Source organism: Otolemur garnettii, unplaced genomic scaffold, assembly GCF_000181295.1.
Source record: "Otolemur garnettii isolate 467f Iridium unplaced genomic scaffold, OtoGar3 scaffold00057, whole genome shotgun sequence".
Taxonomy (NCBI): domain Eukaryota; kingdom Metazoa; phylum Chordata; class Mammalia; order Primates; family Galagidae; genus Otolemur; species Otolemur garnettii.
In genome coordinates this window covers 2468367-2486503 of record NW_003852452.1, presented here as the reverse complement: position 1 = coordinate 2486503, position 18137 = coordinate 2468367, and the positions used below count along the sequence as shown (strand labels likewise).

The 18137-nt window shown below is 35.7% G+C and overlaps 1 protein-coding gene across 6 annotated transcripts in view; it reads left to right on the top strand.

Moving 5' to 3' along the window:
- C2CD5 (C2 calcium dependent domain containing 5) overlaps positions 1-18137 on the top strand; it is a 92391-nt gene that overhangs the window by 53013 nt on the left and 21241 nt on the right. For all 6 annotated transcript variants that reach the window (XR_002774044.1, XM_012806789.1, XM_003792455.3 and 3 more), the window contains 10 exons: positions 771-866; positions 3754-3945; positions 5623-5809; positions 8961-9125; positions 12445-12585; positions 15130-15193; positions 15560-15621; positions 15846-15944; positions 16710-16799; positions 17281-17368. Coding sequence is in view for 5 of the 6 variants with exons in the window: in XM_012806789.1 (XP_012662243.1) it covers positions 771-866; positions 3754-3945; positions 5623-5809; positions 8961-9125; positions 12445-12585; positions 15130-15193; positions 15560-15621; positions 15846-15944; positions 16710-16799; positions 17281-17368 (1184 nt within the window). In the remaining variant the exon portion in view is untranslated. The remainder of the gene's footprint in view (positions 1-770; positions 867-3753; positions 3946-5622; positions 5810-8960; positions 9126-12444; positions 12586-15129; positions 15194-15559; positions 15622-15845; positions 15945-16709; positions 16800-17280; positions 17369-18137) is intronic.

The window sequence follows — 18137 nt, the reverse complement described above, 5'->3', positions numbered from 1 at the left end:
AATTTAGGTTAAGCTATGTAAGTCTACATAAATGTAGATGTTCATATAATAGTGCTTTTAGAATAATTTTAGTAAAACCACATATGCATTTAAAGAATATTTTAATGTGATTTACTTGATTAATACTGGATTTAATAGTACAGCTTATATATAGTACAGTATATTTGGAGATAGTCTATTCCTTTAGTCTTACTATATTTTACAGGAAGTGAATGTCATATTAACACCTCCTTTTTTCAACTCTTAAAAAAAATTCCAATTAATATGAGGGTACAGTGATTAGGTTACATTGCTTGTGTTTGTTAGGTAAAGTTCAAGTTGTCATTGCTCCCTTCACTCAGGGATTGTGCTGTGTCCCCTTCCATGTGCTTATTAGGTGAGAGCTTACCAATCTCCCTCCCTCCTCTCCTCTCTTCTTTCCCTCCCTCCCATCCCTTCCACTTGAATTTAATTGTGTTTTTCTGTCACGTGGAGGTGTAGTTTATAAAGAATTCTAACACTCTGCATTCTGATACAGTTACATTATTTCTATTTTCTATTCTGATATAGTTATTTCTATTTTCTATCCTGGAGTTAGAAAGTAATCTTGTGATTTTACCTGCAGATAAGTCACAGATGAAAGAGTCTACAAGTGAATCCAGTTAATTTACTGATATTTAGAAGAATCTAACTTGAATTTAAATTGTCATGTTATAATCATTTGATATTTAGCATTTTCCAAAGTTACTCTGTCTGAAAATACTAACTAGCTCCTCTTTTTCCCTTTACAGTGAAGAGGTCTGCATTTTATCTGCATCCGGCACAGCAGCTGTACTGAACCCTAGATTCCTGCAGGATGGCACCGTGGAGGGCTGTTTGGAGCAGAGGTTGTCTTGGCAGCCTGGCTTGTTTTTAATAAGGGCAGGGAAGAGAAAGTTTCCCTTTTTTTCCTTAGAGCTGGGATAGTTCCTTGTGAGAGTGGCTTTCAGTGGCATAGTACAGAAATCAGGACTAAGCGCTTCAAGGATTTTTTTTAACTAACCCAAAGTAACAGTGAGGTATTGGATTCTGTACTATATTCCACACATTTTTCCTAGTATGTTGCTAATTGAAGAGTTTCAGATATATCTTTTTTTGACTTTTCATAATACAGAAATGTCTTGACTTTTCTCTTACTCTCCCATAATGGAAAGAGGTCATGAAACAGTTTTCTTAAAGAAGATTCTCAATTTACAAAATTACAAAGAAAACTAAACGAAACTACATACATAGAAACTTCATGGAAAGTGACGTGCAACTATATTGCATGAAAAGAGAGTCAAATACTTAGATAAAACGTGCTTTACTTTTTGGTTTATTTAATTATGGTCCCTTTAAACTTAAACTATAAGCTTCCAGAAAGGTCAAAAATGTTTTCCATAAACCAATGAAACTATCAAATACACACCGAGTCATCCCCTGGTTATCAATAAGATTTTGGTTCTAGGACCCCTGTGGATAACTGGAATCCCTGATGGTAGAGTCCCTTGGGTAAAATGGGATAGTATTTGCGTGTAGCCTACACATACCCTCTTAGATATTTTAAATCGTCTCTAGTGTTACTTATAATCCCTGATACAATGCCTACATTTTGTTTCATTCACGTGGATTCAACATAGTTGTCAGCCCATGAGTTCTCGGCAAATCTTGCTTTATGGAACCTTGTGGGGCTTTTTTCCCCTTGAATATTTTTGAACTATAGTTGGTTGAAGCCATAGATGTCAAAAGTGTGGATACAGAGGGCTGACTGTATATATAAGTTTCCCTTCTGAATTTTGTCTTCTTGCCAAGTTTATTTATCTCTCTGTCTCTCTCTCTCTCTCTCTCTCTCTCTCTATATATATATATATATGTAATTAGTTTGGAACCAGCGTCTACCTGGGTAATAGTAGATTTTAAATACCCCTTATGTCAGGCTATAGGTGTTTCCTCTCCCCCTCACCCAGTATTAATAAGTCTGTATTAAGGAAGAAAGTACAAAAAAGTTGTGGTCAGATTTATTATCAAGTTGCAAGTTTCTATATAATAAAGATATTCTAGTTCTGGGAGTCACAAGAAAACCTCAGTCAGTTTCTTTTGTCAGTATTAAAATGGGTATTGACTATTATAAATTCCAGAGTCTTAAGTAAGTAAATCATAAATAAGTAAAAGTAGGGTATCGTGAAGTATATTAAACCACTGGAATGTTCTACTAAGAAAACTGCCTTAGTGGGTGAGTTTTCCCAGTGCTGCAACGTAGTTCTCACACGTGTCTGTAGATTTCATTCTTAAGAAGATAGAAAGCATGATTTTGAAAATTACCTTTCCCATGCAAATTGGTTATTTCTGTATTGTGACTTAGATGGCTACAGTGTATTCTCTTACGTGGTGGTCCAGTACAACAGATGCTGCCTCTTGTTAAAAGAGGAAAAGTCTTTTCTCTTTGCTGTGTAAATTATTCTCAGTAGAAAGAAGACTGAGCATGTAGGAGAGACGATGGAAGAGAGGGACCCCTGTGATTTCACTGTTCAGGGGAAATCCTGTGTGCATTTCTTACTTTAAGACATTTTAGTAATTTTATACTTTCATAATGTTTTATGATGTTAACAGCACTAACGTCCCAATCGGTAAGTGTTTCGTTAAAAATTGCTTCAATTTTCTTCCTTTTGTGCCCCTTATAACCATTGGCTTTGAATTCCAACATGAGGTCCACTACTCGGTATTGATACTTAGTATGCCTTAGCAAGTTAGTCTCTCGGTTTGGGTTCAGGCGAAGGGAAACTAGTATTTGTTGCTGTCTGCAGGGTATGATATTGGAGGAGGGAATGTGTTGTTTAGCTTTAGTTTTCTTAATCTTTTTAAAAAAAATCCACAAACCTTTCTAGATGGATATTCCAGTTTTATAGAGGAGGCTCTGAGAAGTTAAATAACTTGTTCACACACAGACATCACACAGTCCCATTTAGATGTCTAACTCTCTGTTAGTTTTAATATACCAGAATGCTATTTCTACAGTAAAAGAATAATATCGAGGAGTGATTTAATGTGTGGTAGAGGGTTATTGTGAAGACTCAGTGAAAACCTGTGTATAAAGAATTTGCAGAAAGCTCGTCTCATAGCATATGCAATGTGGTATGAGTTTTCCTTTCCCTTTTTAATTTGTCTACTTGCCAAGTTTCAGCTGCTAATGGGTTGCTTTAGATTAGGGACAACTGAAACTCACTTCTTTCCAGAATTGTAGAAGATGTAGCTGGTTGAAGGAACGGAGTTCTCCCTGGAGCTTCTGTCTCTTTCCATCTCTGTTGTGACTTCCTCAAATTTAGTAACTGAAAAATGCTTAATTGTTTTTAAATGCATTCATAAACATAGTACAGATACTTTATAATGAGTAGGGAAATTGTACGTGTTTCATTTTGTTTATGTATATTATGTGTGCCATTTATCAAAAAGGTGTTTTGGTTTTTCAGAAATGTTGAAACAAGTTATTGGAAATTAGGAATCTGAAGAGTATACCTCTTGGAAATTAGAAATCTTAGACTGTGCCTATTTTTGACTTATTTTTCTTTTTCAGTAGATAATAATTTCATAGTCATTTGTAATCCTTAAGAGTCATAGCAGTACCCTTACAGCGTTCTGAGGTAGAAATTGTGTGGTTTGTATGGAAGTACTTTATATGTAATATCAGTTACATATTGTGTTAGAAAAATTGTATAGATTTTTCAAGAACGATTTTTTCCCCTTCGTATATTTGTATAGGCTTGAAGAAAACTTGCCTCCCGGCTGTGGGTTTTGCCACATACCATACGATGAACTGAATATGCCATTTCCAGCTCATCTCACATATTGCTATAACTGTAGGAAACAAAAAGTTCCTGACGTTCTCTTTACAACTGTCGACCTCCCATCAGATGCAACAGTTATTGGGAAAGGTTGTCTTATTCAAGCAAGGTAGGTTGGTGAAAACAGCATTTAGTGTCCCTGAGAAAGTCTGAAGTGGAGAGTCATACACCTGTTTTCTCATATCAGCTCTGCTGTTTTCCACCTGCGTGATCCTGGACAAACTGGGCAGTTCTCTTGGAACCTTGTATTTTATCACATGTAAAACTGGGAGAAAAAATGTCTCTGTATAAAATTCCAGTTTATATGCAAAAGAACATTTTAACATTATCTGCTGCAGGCTGGGGATGTGACTAAGTACTGATAGACTGCTGTAGTGGTATTAAATACGTAACACATTTTACAAGTTGACCTTTTTTTCCTTGTAAAGAACATTGCTACATAGTGTTTCTTTTTCTAATTCGCTTAGCTGGTAAGAGTTGCTTTTAAAATACAGTGGAGTAGGAAATCTGAAATTGTGGCACGCATACAGCAAACAGCAGTGACTGTCCTGGTCACCCCTGATTGCCAGGGCAGCAAATCCAGGGCAGAAATGCCTTCATCTTACCTGACGTCTCAGCACACAATTGATGTGTGACAGTGACACAATTGATTATTTTTTCCTACTTGAAATTCCTTTGACTGCACAACGCCACACTGTGTTTTTCTGCCTCTCTGAATAGTCTTCAGCCTCCTTGTGGATTTTTCTCATTTCTTGATCCCTGAGGGGGACCCATGGGCATGGACCTTCGTCTCAAATGTCTCTTCCTTTGAACTAATGCAGATGTACATGCTATCTGTATGTCTGTGGCTTCCAAGTTTGTCACTGTGGCCGGACTCGGGTAGCAGGTCTGTGAGTCCAGGCTTTGGACTCAGGCCCCCGTCGTCTTCACTCCCCATTTTAGTGCATCATAGGCTTCTCACGCTTGCTGCTGGTTGAACTGCTGATTTTTTCCCTTTCTTTCTCGTCATTAGCCTCATCTGTTTCAATAAGTGGTACCTTTTTCTGCCCAGTTCTTCACGCCAAATTTGGTGTTGTTTGACGCTGTCCTCTTTCTCATCCTCCCCACATCAAATTTATTATAAAGTCATTCTGATTTTTCTTCTAAAATTTTTTTCTAATCCATTTACCATTTGGAATTGTTTATCTGTTACCTAAATATCCACCATATTTCTTTTAGTGGATCTGCTGGTGGTGTTCTGTTTTTGTTGGAAAATAGTCCTGTTTTACTTTTATCTTTAAAAAATATTTTGGGTTGGCAATTGTTTTCTTTTAGTACATTGACAATTCCCTTTCACCACCTCCTCTTGGCTCTCGTTGCTACTGTGGAGAAATAACCTATTAGTCTAGTTACTGTTGCTTTGAAGTTAATCTTTCTGGCATGCTAACATAACTTTTGTATGTGTGTGTGTGTGTTTTTTTAATAAGTAAATTAGCTTGTTTTCTCTGCTGTCCAGCCATCATAAAATACATGGGTTTGTGAAACTTAAGATTTTAAATTATATTCTTTGTGATTGCTATCATTTTATTTTTAGAGATTCTGAGGTTTTTCACTTTTGTTCATGAACATATGACTTTCAGTGAGGGTTTATACTATGACAAAAATTGGAAGAAAAGATTACTGATACAACTTAATAGGCTTATTAGAAAGTTTTATTAAGCACCCTTTCAGAAAGTTTTGAAGATTGGAAATTTCTTAAGATTGTACCGAGAAGATGGTCCACTGTTGAAATTATTTTCTTGAACAGGTTATGCCGCTTAAAAAAGAAAGCACAGGCAGAAGCCAATGCCACAGCTATCAGTAACCTCCTGCCGTTCATGGAATATGAAGTGCATACTCAGCTCATGAATAAACTGAAACTCAAAGGAATGAACGCCTTGTTTGGACTAAGAATTCAGATTACAGTGGGCGAAAATATGTTGATGGGCTTAGCGGTAAGTTTTGATGCTTTTGGCTTTGTTTTATGATTTCTGTAGTTGTACATTTTATTTTATGTGATTGAAATAGTCTTTTAAAGGACATATACAAAGAAATTGACATCAACTCATTTTAAGGGATGGGGACTTTTTTTTTTTTTGAGACAGTCTCACCTTGTCGCCCCCTGGTACAAGTACTGTAGCATCATAGCTCACATCAACCTCAAACTATGGGCTCAAGAAATTCTCTTGTCTCAGCCTCCCAAGTAGCTGGGACTGCAGGCACCTGCCACAATGCCCAGCTATTTTTTAGAGACAGGGCTTGCACTTGCTCAGGCTGGTCTTGAACTCATGAGCCCAGGCACTCCACTCGCCTCAGCCTCCCACAGTGCTAAGATTACAGGTGTGAACCACTATGCCTGGCCCGGATAGGGACTTTTTAAGAAGTGAAAATTCTGGTGATAGGCATTCACATATTTTAAAGGGACTGTGATCGCAACTTCAATGGTCCTGTTTCTAGAAATATTATTTATAGCTTGTTTAGTAAGTTGGCCGACACCGTTGTGGACGTCATTATTCATACATTGCTAAAATAGAGTTTTTCCATCTTGGTGCAGTTGAGATTGGGGTAGGATAACACTGTTGCCTAGAGCTGTCCTGTTATTGTAAGATGTTTGACAGCGTCCTTGGGCTTTACCGCTAGATGCTAGGAGCATCCCTCCAGTTGTGACACTCAAAAACAAATGATTCAGACATTGCCAAATGTCCCTTAAGGGGGGTTCACCCTGGATGTGGATCACATGTCAAACAATCTTTAGTTTTAATGGACAAAATTAAGCAAAACATGTGAGATACTGCCTGTTATTGAACAGAGAATTACGCTTCATCATAAATGTGCATCTGTGCCAGTGGTAGAAAGTATAATAAAATATGTGTATTTCGTAAGTGCCGATAAAATAGCAGCTAGGGAAAAGCTCTGTCTCAGCTTCATGTTCATCATGGCCGGTGGGAAAATGAGTTCTGACTGGAAAGATGTCAGTGGGGAAAGTCAGTGTTGCCTCTGAAAGTCGCATAGGACTTAGAAATCTAGGTGCTTGCAAAATACATATTAATCCTGTGGAATCTGATCAACAATATGTATGGAAATCCTTTTAGACTCTACACACTTTGCTACCCTGTATTTTTATTTATGTCACTGGCAATGTTCATATTGAAAAATTCTCTTGCCATCTTTCTGAGACGTGCATAGAAATTTAATTTTATGGAACTTGTGGGACTTGAATTCTTTGTCTCAGTATACATTTGTGGGTAAAATGCAGAATTGCTTCCTGCTTCATCTGTTATTTCTGTAAAAGCAAAGATGTAAATTTCTATCTGTAGTAAATAATTGTGTGATGAGGATAAACTGATGAGGTATCACAATTTTGTAACGACAGAAATTTGTAATAATGAAAGTAACCGGGTTTGTATGAAAATATTTGATACTTAGATTAACGTGGGGAAAAAGTGTTCATTTTAATTCAGTGGCCTAAAAATTTGCACACTTAGTGAAGATATAGCATAAATGTATAATTTGGACTGAGTATAAGACTACAGTGATTGGTGGGTGCCTATGGGAACTAAGAGCTGTGTTTGGATTCAGAGGATTAAAAAACACTGTGCTATTTCTAATGGTTGAACATCAGGAAACCAGTTTATGACTCTGGAATAATTCAAGACCTGCCTCAAATACAGCTTTTCTGATTCATACTAGTCTTTTCCTCCTTGATCACTAGTGATACTAATTACAACTGCTTTACATTTCCGTCTTTGTGCTTTGTTAGAGTTTGTGCACTTACATCTCCAGGTTCAGGAGTAGCTTCTGTGATAGGTAATCTCTAGTGAGTGCCAACTGGGCACTTCCAGGAGGGATGTAATATTACCTTCACTTTACAGGAGAAGGAAATGCATGTTGTCATAGGTTGAGCCTCCAGAGTGATGGGGTTGTGTGAGTCAGAAGCTTTCTAGTTCCAGAGTCAGTGTTCTTAACTATTCAGGGCTGTTGCCTCATTAAGGAAGGGAGATAAGAAACTGGTAGCGATGGTGTGCTAAGGCTTCATGCAGTACAGGTTGGGCCAGGTTGGGCAGTGGCTTCTGTGGTTGACCGTCAGAGGGTATAATGATGCACACTACTAAATAAACTGGGAGAGAGCACTCCTGAAGACAAATTTAATCTATTGTGCAGACTTCAGAGCCATAGAATACCACACCCTTTCATGGATGGACTTTTACAAAATTAGCGTTTGATTAATTTAAAAAGTAATAGTAACAGTTCAAACACTTAAATATATAAATCACCAGAGTTAAAAAGAATTATCTTCTGTCTTTCCCATTTTTCTTCTTTGATTTTAACAATTTGTTGTTTATACTTTATATTTAATATTTACTTACATACTTTCTTTGCTTATATTAGCATATTTAGACATAATAAATAATTACATATTTAATGTAATATATAAATTTTATCTTTTTGTATTCCCATATGAGTTTTCCAGTACCAGTAGTATATAGTACTGTTATAGAGTTGGAAATTAATAGCAATTTAATTAAATATTTAAAAGTATCGAGTAAAAGTTCTTTTCTTGGTAATTAATGAAGGTAGGGTGATAGACGTTATCCGAGATAAAAGTTCTTGGATTTTGGAGTGAGACACGCTTAGATTCACATCTCTTCTCCACATTTGTGGACTGTGGTCTTGAGTCAGTTTCCTCCTGTTCTTTCTGACCTTCCTTCAGTCTCTGCACTTACCTTGCAGAAGTCTCCCTTTTACTTTTGCCACTTTTAAAGGTAGATTGTTTATCTATCTTTACTCATTTATGAAAATATTTTTTAGCTACTTTTTGTTTTTGCCTGAGCAATTTTTAAATTTTAGTCGTATTTCTTAAGAAGTATAATTGACTACGTGGTGAAGAGTAAATCCTTCTTTCATAATTGCCCTCAGGGTCTTCCCCAGAAGAAGTCAGCTGTCACCAGTGATGTTTTTCTGTGCCCTTCCAAAAATATCCTGTGCACACCCTGATGCTTTATTATTTTTTTCCTACTGAGCCAAGACCACATTCCTAACTATGGAAACTTCAGGACCCTTATTCTATAGAGAACTTTTCTCATGATTTCCCATTATCTTTACAAGTCTGCCACAGGTGTGTATCTAGCAGCCTTACCAACTCCTGGTGGTATCCAGATTGCCGGGAAGACTCCTAATGACGGCTCCTATGAACAGCATATTTCCCACATGCAGAAGAAGATAAACGACACAATTGCTAAGAACAAAGAGTTATATGAAATCATCCCTCCAGTAAGTAAAATAAACCTGCATTGTGGATATATCAGTTATTATTTATTACTCTGTCTTTAGGTTATCTTATTTTGGCTATAAAAGATGGTTTGGGGTTTGTTTGTTTGTTTTCCTCTGGTTAAATTAGCTGTCCTGGTTACTCATTTTTTTACTTGCCTTAGGTCTTGGCTCAAGTGTCTCCTTTTGGGGTGGCTTACTCTAACCATCCTACTGAAAATGACAATTCCCTGGTCTGTTTTTGGAAGTTGCTTTCACCCTTCTTTTGTAATTGTGTGTGTGTGTATCAGTATGGAAAGGCTTTTCATTTTTGGTCTGTTGCCTACTACAACTAGTATAATAAAGCTCCCTAAGGGCTATTTCTGTGCCTAGAACAGTTACTCTTAATAAATACTTATTAAATGATAAACTGAGTGGTTTAAAATGTTCTTTTATAGTAAAGAAAAAAATTATTCCTCTGTGATAAAAAGGTGAAGGAATACAGTCTTTCAGTTACTGTTTCCTTCTTATTTTTGTACTAGTCATTTCTAAAAGCAATCACTTATTTTACCAAGTTTTCAGAGGTATTATGATGCTTCCTTTTCTACAGATACCTTATGGCCATAGTCTAAATTGAAAGAAAAAGATGTTGGAGTTAGGATGAAACTATTTATTTCTATGAATTTCTGATAATGAAATACTTTCAGAAGGGAAAGGGTTTGGATAACATTATTATTGTTGTTTTATTTTTCATAAATACTATGTAATTTTGGCTGGTCTTCTGAAACAGTGCGTCTGAATTCTTGCATCAGGCCTATAGGTTCTATCATACTATTCTAGCAAAATTGCTAAGCTGGGAGGAATTTTCAGGACATGACCTGGAGCTACACTATTCTTTGTGTAGCCACTGGTCACACTTGGCTCTTGGGTTCTTGATATGTGGCTGGTTTGAATTGAGATGTGCTGTAAGTATGAAATAGACACTGCATTTTGAAGACTTAGTATGAAAAGAATTTAAAGTATCTAATGAATATTTTAATATTGACTACATGTTGAAAATTTAGTCTTTTGGATATAATGAATTAAATGTTTTATTAAAATTCATTTTATCTGTTTTTTTTTAAGTCATTAGCTATGTAGTTTGCTTCATATTTCTATTGAATAACCCTTACATAGAGCCTCTTTAAATTGAATAAAAATTTTGATGTGTTAATATATTAATACTCAAATGCTCTCTGTTTTTATGGTACATTATTTTTATTTAATAATTATATTTTGTTTTATGACTACTGACTACTTGTTGTTATGGTACATTATTTTTATTTTATATTTTGATATTTGGACATCTGCTTATAGTCTTTATGTTAATCCGGGAGAATTATTGGTAAAGCTGCAAGTTAGGGCTCCACTTACTCTTCATTAGCTCTTGTGCTGAAAGGTATTTGTCACCTTTGTAAATCTATTCTCATCTCCCGCAGGAAGAATTGATTCTTCCTCCATTATGTTCCTCTTGTATCTGTATGTGCTTCAGTGCCTGTTACGTAATATTGTACTTAATTTTTAAATGTCTATCTTTAAGCCCCTCAAAGACAGGGATGTATTTAAATATGAGTGTGAGTTAAGTTACTTTGTTCAGTTCTTAATTGAGTTGCTACTATGTGTCACAAAATTTCCATTATGAAGGAGGAAACAAATCTATTATGATTTTTAAAGTTTCAGAATAGATGAATTTCATGTGTTTCCAGAAAAGGACTCACCGATTTATGACTCTTCTAATACGTCTTTTTTTTAATTTCAAATGCTGACTATGCTTGTCATTTAGTGTAACGTCTCAAATTTGCTTGACAAAGTCGGTGCAAAACATTAATTCCCAGGCCGCTACACACATTATAGTTTTGTGTTTTCAATTTGTAAAGCACTGAAAATGCGAATCCAAGGATTCTTTCTTTCTCTTAGGAAGCTAGCTTTTAGCTGAAGTAAATGCTCTTGTTTGAATTTTTCTCAGTACATTGAGCAGTGTTTCTAGTGCAGAGATGTATCATTTAATTGAACTTTATGGAGATAACAGGTATCAAAATAAGATGCATATCTTTTAGAATAACAGTACTAGTAATGAAACCTCATTATGGACCTAAAACATATTAAATACACATTTATTAGGTCTGGTACAGTGAACAGAGGCTTAACAGAATTGAAAACTACTGTAAAATTTTCAAAAGAAGTATAATATTTAGGGGGGCAAGCATTGCACTCAGAGTCAAAAGAACTGACCTAGACAGAGTCCATACTTTAGTTTTCTTACTTTGTTTTGCTTTATTTATTTTAATTTAAAATTAATTTTTAAATTTTATTCTGACCTAGACAAGTTTTCTAGTTTTCTTTTTCTTTTATTTTTTCTTCCCAATTTCGTAGTAACATAGTTACTAGTCAACAAACTACTTTACTTCCGACTTGCAGCTCTTTCTCATTTTGTAGTCACCATCATGTGCACCCTGTCAAATTTACCGAAGGCAAGTTAATTTGGAGAACAAAGAAGATAGATGGGTGTGAAAGTGCCCCATAGATCATTATGCTGTGAAATTGTGCAGTGGGAGTCTTTTATGTAAGGTGTGCACTAGCAGTGAGCATTTAAACCTGTCTTTTAAAAAAAATTCTACTTATGATTTCCTTATGTTTTAAATAGAAAACTATTTCACCAGCAACAGCTTCTGCCTTCGGTATATGTGCATATCACATAGCCACATCCTTCTGAGACTCCTTGTGGCTAAGAGAACCTGCAGTTAGTGCTGATCTTTGGCTGTGTAATAGGGGAAAGTTCACTCACCCGTATGGGATTGAACCATAGACTCACCTTTAAAAGATCATTATTATAACAACCCAAGTTTATTTAGCTTATTAAGTTATACAGATAATACATGCATAGCACATTCAAACACATACATACATACATTTATCATATTCCAGGTTTTATTATGTGGAGCTTTGCGAAATTACCAGTGGATAGGAAAAGATACAAATTACTGGAATTCATTTGGGACACAAATCTTTACATCTTCATGGCCTGTTAGGACTTTCTAAATGTTGGGTAGAGTATACACATAGCCAGAGGGGCTGGACTTCTGCCCTTGAAGGACTGCCAGTTCCCTTCTCACTGCAGTGCCTTGTCTGTGCACTAGATGGCCAGTTTTACCTTGCTATGTCTGTGACTGTTAGATCTGTGTTTCGGGATTAGTAGATCACTAAGGCTGCTCTTATGAATAAAAGCAAATCCTTTTATATCCTTGTCTTTTAATATATGTAAAACCAGTCTCATAAAATATAAAAGCAATTTTATTTCTTTTAGGAAATATCTGAAGAGATTATAGGATCACCTATCCCAGAACCTAGACAGCGTTCAAGACTTTTGAGATCTCAGTCAGAAAGTTCTGATGAAGTTACAGAATTAGACCTTTCACACGGGAAAAAAGACGCTTTTGTTTTGGAGGTAATATTGGATTGCACTTAACTTCTTTAAAGGCTTTGGGAAATAAACTTCTTGGTGGGCGGAGGGTGGGGCTTGACACCTGGAGCTCAGTGGTTAGGGCGCCAGCCACATACACCAGGGCTGCAGGTTTGAACCTGGCCCGGGCCTGCTAAACAACAAAGATAACACGGAGGCTGGGGCAAGAGAATTGCTTAGGCCCAGGAGTTTGCTGTGAGCTATGGCACCATGGAACTCTACCTAGGGTGACATAGTAAGACTCAAAAAAAGGAAAACTTTTTTTTAGTCACATGCTAAATTGATTGATACTTTTGTATCATTACAACTGTTAAAAATATAAAAGATTATTATAAAAATTGCAACAAACTTGAAAATATCAGACATTGGTAACCTATTTTTGGTTGAACACCAGATAACAGATACAGTAATGCAGGTGGTTGTGAAAATAATTAATGTATGGGTTAAAATATTAAAGTAGTATTAAACCTTTAGAGTTACTTTCGTAAAGTTGAATGAAGTTAAATAAGAAATTGAAGTTCTTCAACTTACTATAATTATTACCTGCTTATATTTTATTGCTATAATTATAACGCTTTTGCATGTAATATGCAATAATATATGCACTGTGAATTCTGAGCGTAGTTTCTCTTACTGAATTCAGAAGATACAATCTTTTCTTTACAAAAAGATACTGAGAACATTTTAGTAACTTTCCTAGAGAATAAATGTGGCACAAAAGATTTATAGAGCCTCCTTCACAAATCTGTTGCCTTCCCTTGTAGAATGGTTATCCTCTAAAGAGATAGGAACTCTTCCTTTTTATATTGAAAGAAAAGAAAATAAATGAGGATAGTCAGAAATCCAGTAAGGTGCAAGTGGAGAGAGAAAGGGAAAAAAAATCAAATACTTTGGTCTCTCTGAAGCAGGAAGCTCGTGGTAGAATTGTGTTGGGTTAGGGGCAGATTCAGTAAGAGTGGACAAAGGGACGGGTTGATAATTTGGAGGATGTGTGAGGTCCTGGGTGTGGAGCATTTGGGGAACAGTGAGCTGAGGTTGGCCACGCCTGTGGGAAGCAAAGGTGAAGTGAAAGTGAAGACATGAGAGTGATATGAGGGGAAGCTTCGTGGGTCTGGGAGTCAGGACTCAGACACCGATGTACAGATGACTGTCAGTGCCTGTCCAGCTGGATATTGTCACTATTACTCATAAAGGAATATTGTGGTATAAGAAAAATAGGATTTAGACTTACTTATTTTAGATACGTGTTTAAATTTATCTCTACCTTATTCTGTTGTAAGCAGTACTGTATTTTTAGTGAAAGTTTTTTATTATAGTTTATGAATTTTAACAAATTAGGATAATGACTAAGCAATCATTGTAAGTCTTTAGAAATATGCTTTTATACAGGCTTGAGCAAAGGCTAATTTTTTCTTTGTTTTGTTTTGGTTTTCTTTTTTTTATTAAATGATAGCTGTGTACATTAATGCAGTCATGGAATACAGTGTGCTGGTTTTATATACAATTTGAAATATTTTCATCCAACTGGTTAACACAGCTTTCATGGCATTTTCTTAGTTATTGTGTTAAGACATTTATATTCTACGTTTAGTAAGTTTCGCATGTACCCTTGTAAGATGCACCATAGGTGTGGTCCCACCACTTACCCTCCCTCCACCCATACGCCCCACTCTCCTCCCCTCCCTCTCCCATTTCCCCATATGCTTGGGCTATAATTGGGTTATAGCTTTCATATGAAAGCTATAAATTAGTTTCATAGTAGGGCTGAGTACATTGGATACTTTTTCTTACATTCTTGAAATACTTTGCTGAGAAGAATATGTTCGAGCTCCATCCATGTAAACATGAAGGAGGTAAAGTCTCCATCTTTCTTTAAGGCTGCATAATATTCTATGGTGTACATATACCACAATTTATTGATCCATTTCTTTATTTTGTTTTTAGCAACAGAGCCTTGCTCTGTGGCCAAGGCTGCAGTACAGTACCACATTCATAGCTTACTATGGGCTTGAACTCATGGGCTCTGGGATCCTTCTGGAGTCACTGGTGCACACCACCATGCCCAGCTAATTTTTAAATTTTTTTTTTACAGAAACAGAGTCTTGCCACATTGCATGGGCTGACCTTGAACTGCTGGGCTCAAGTAATTCTGTCTAGGCCTCCTAAGTGCTGGGATAAGAGGTGTGAGCTTGGTACCTGGCAAGGCTAGGATGTTTAGGATGAGTTTTTTCATTTTTCTTTCTTTCTTTCTTGTTATCTCTCTCTCTCTCTCTTTTTTTTTTTAAATAAACTTAGTGCAGTTTAATGTGTAAAATATTTCACTTGGAAGTGTTTATAATTATTATAGTGGAGCAATTTACCGATACTAGAATTTTTTAATGGTATGTATTTTAACTTAGGGGGAAATGGCTGTACTTCTTCTTGACTCTGACATTTTCTATTTAGTAAATAAAGCCAATTTTTACAGAATTAGAAGGAATTACACATTTACTACTTAGAGTCTAATGGTTTTAATTTTTGTGTTCTCAGATTGATGACACAGATGCCATGGAAGATGTACATTCTCTACTCACTGACGTGCCTCCCCCTTCAGGTGAACACAGAAAGCTGCTCTGGGACAAAACTGGCTTTCCCTAAGGGCATTTTAGTTTATAACTGTCACAGTCCTAACTTTGAAGGCTTCAGCACAGTGCTGGCCTCGGCTGTCACGTGCTTTGCCGCCACAAGGCTGAAGACACAAAATTTATAAATATTCACATTAGAACGTAGGTGGAACTGATTTTCAAGGTTTTGGGGAAAAAACTATGATAATTTATGAGGATGGATTAAAGTCTCCTGAAGGTAGAATTTCAGGAACAAAGAAGATTTTTTACAATGAGAACTTCAGTAATAATTGAAAAATACTATTTAACAGAAAAATTAGTGAAACATTATGCATTTTAATTATTTATTTTGACAGGCTTTTATAGTTGCAATACAGAAATTATGCCTGGTATAAATAATTGGACATCTGAAATACAGGTAAATCTTTCCTTCTTAATTCTAAGCAAATAAAATTTGTCTCTAGAAGTTACTTTAAGAAATTTTATCTAAATGTGGTTTTTTTAGTGACCTCCTCATCACAATAAAAATACAATTTTTCAGACCACATTAGCTATTTTTAATTATTTGGCAATTTTATCAACTGCTACAGTATTTACTTAAAAATAATAAAATGATATGTTGTTATATCTCTTCACATTTAGATGTTCACTTCAGTAAGAGTAATCAGATTAAGCAGCCTTAACCTGACTAATCAAGCTCTCAATAAGAACTTTAATGATCTCTGTGAAAATTTGCTCAAGGTAGGAACCTTCTAACTAAATTTTATTTAAAGCTTCTAAGAATCATGAAATTTTAAAAGTGCTATATTATCTATAATATTTTACACATTTGTGGGCTGAATTATTCTTACTTATCTTTCCTCTGTCATCAGGTGAGATGCTAAAGTTGTCCTGTCCCTCCTAACATACTCTAAGAGAGGGCCAGGTGCACTGGCTCATGCATGTAATCCTCTGGGAGGCCAAGGTGGGAAGATCCCTCGAGCTCAGGAGTTAGAGACCAGCCTGAGAGAGTGAGACCTTGCCTCTACTAACAGTGGAAAAATTAGCCAGGTGTTATGGCAGGTGCCTGTAGTCCAAGCTATTCAGAAGGCTGAGGCAAGAGGATTTCTTGAACCCAAGAGTTCAAGGTTGCTATGAGCTATGATGCCAGGGCACTCAATCCCAGGGTGACTGGGTGAGACTCTGTATTAAAGAAAAAAACCCTCTCAAACCCCAAACATGCTATAAGAAAAATATAGTTTAAGTTAATGGTTTTAAATTTCAAAACATCTAGTATATATGTGCAGATTTAAGAAACCTTATTTCTTATATTTTTGGATAGTTAAATCTATTGTCTGCTTAAATACTGAAAATATATTCTTAATGTAAGAATAGACAAAAGTAGACCAGCTTCATTTTAATCTTTTTAACTTTCTATTCGCTTTAATACAATGCACATTAAGAAAAATCAGCTTTTATATATTCTTAAATTTAAAAAGTGACCTTACTAATGTTTCTATTCTATAGAGCTTGTATTTTAAACTACGATCTATGATCCCCTGCTGCCTTTGCCATGTAAATTTTACAGTCTCTCTGCCTGAAGATGAATTGATCCAGGTAATTAAGTCTGTTATTAAAGATCTCTAGCCTTAGTCTGATCTATTTTTTATTATAATTTTTCCATTATTAAATAACTCAAGTATGTACACTTATCTCAAAAGATTAAAAAATATATATCAGTATGGATTAGGCCGTGTGTTTTATTTTGTTTTTTCATTGAACTGTAGTTACTTGAATGTATAATCATATGTGGTGCTTAGCAAGTATACAATAGGATCTGTACTCATCATTTGAGATTTCAACATTTCTCATTTTTTTTAGAGAAAGTTTTTGAGCTTCTTCTGGAATATCTAGATTTAGTGTCTATGTTGGGCATAGTTCTAGTTTGCATATCTTTATAATTCCAGTTGAGGATCTTAATCAGGAAAGCCCACTTGGCCAGTTGGTATAGGTTGTTCCATGATTCTAAAGAAGATTTGTAAGAAACTTAATTTTCACAATGATTATTTTGCTAATCATACTGTTTCTATAATTCTAGGTGACAGTCACAGCAGTTGCAATAACTTTTGACAAAAATCAGGCTTTACAGACCACAAAAACACTTGTTGAAAAGTCATTGCAAAGAGGTAAACTTTTGATGGATGGAAAGTATAGTTTGTGTTTATCTATATTACAGTTCAGTGGTGAAATATAGAGGATAGGTAGATGAACTAAATGACTTGCTCCTTGATGAGGCTATCTACTGCTTTTTCTGTTCATCTTTATCAAGATAACTACATTGATAAGCATATGGTATTTTCTCACTTAACCAGGTGGTATTTGACGGTTACTTATATAGGGAGCTGCTGTTTTTAAAACTTAGATTATAGCATATTAATTCTGATACTTTTCACCCATAGCTAGATGGTATTTGACTGATATTACATAGAGAATGCTGCTCTCTTTGAAATTGAGAGTACAGCATATTAAATTCTGCTATAGTCTAGAAGTTTGTGTCCTAATATCTATGGTGGGATGATGTCTTGAAGGAATCTGAGAAGCTACTGATGTGGTAACCAAAACTACAGTGTGCCTACATATTTTTCTCAGGTAAAGTCCCATAATACAGAGGGTACTAAAAATTAATATACACATTTTAAGAAGGGAATAAACCATATTAAAATTGTAATACTCAAATCACATGTGACTTCTGCAATTCCAGGAGGTAGAGGATATGATATATAAGATAACAAACATTGGCTCAGCGCCTGTGGCTCAAAGGAGTAGGGCGCTGACCCCATATACTGGAGGTAGTGGGTTTGAACCCAGCCCTGGCCAAAAAAAAAACCTAAAACTTGTGTTTTTCTTGCCTTTCTAGCCTCTACAGATAATGAAGAACTTCTGCAGTTTCCGCTG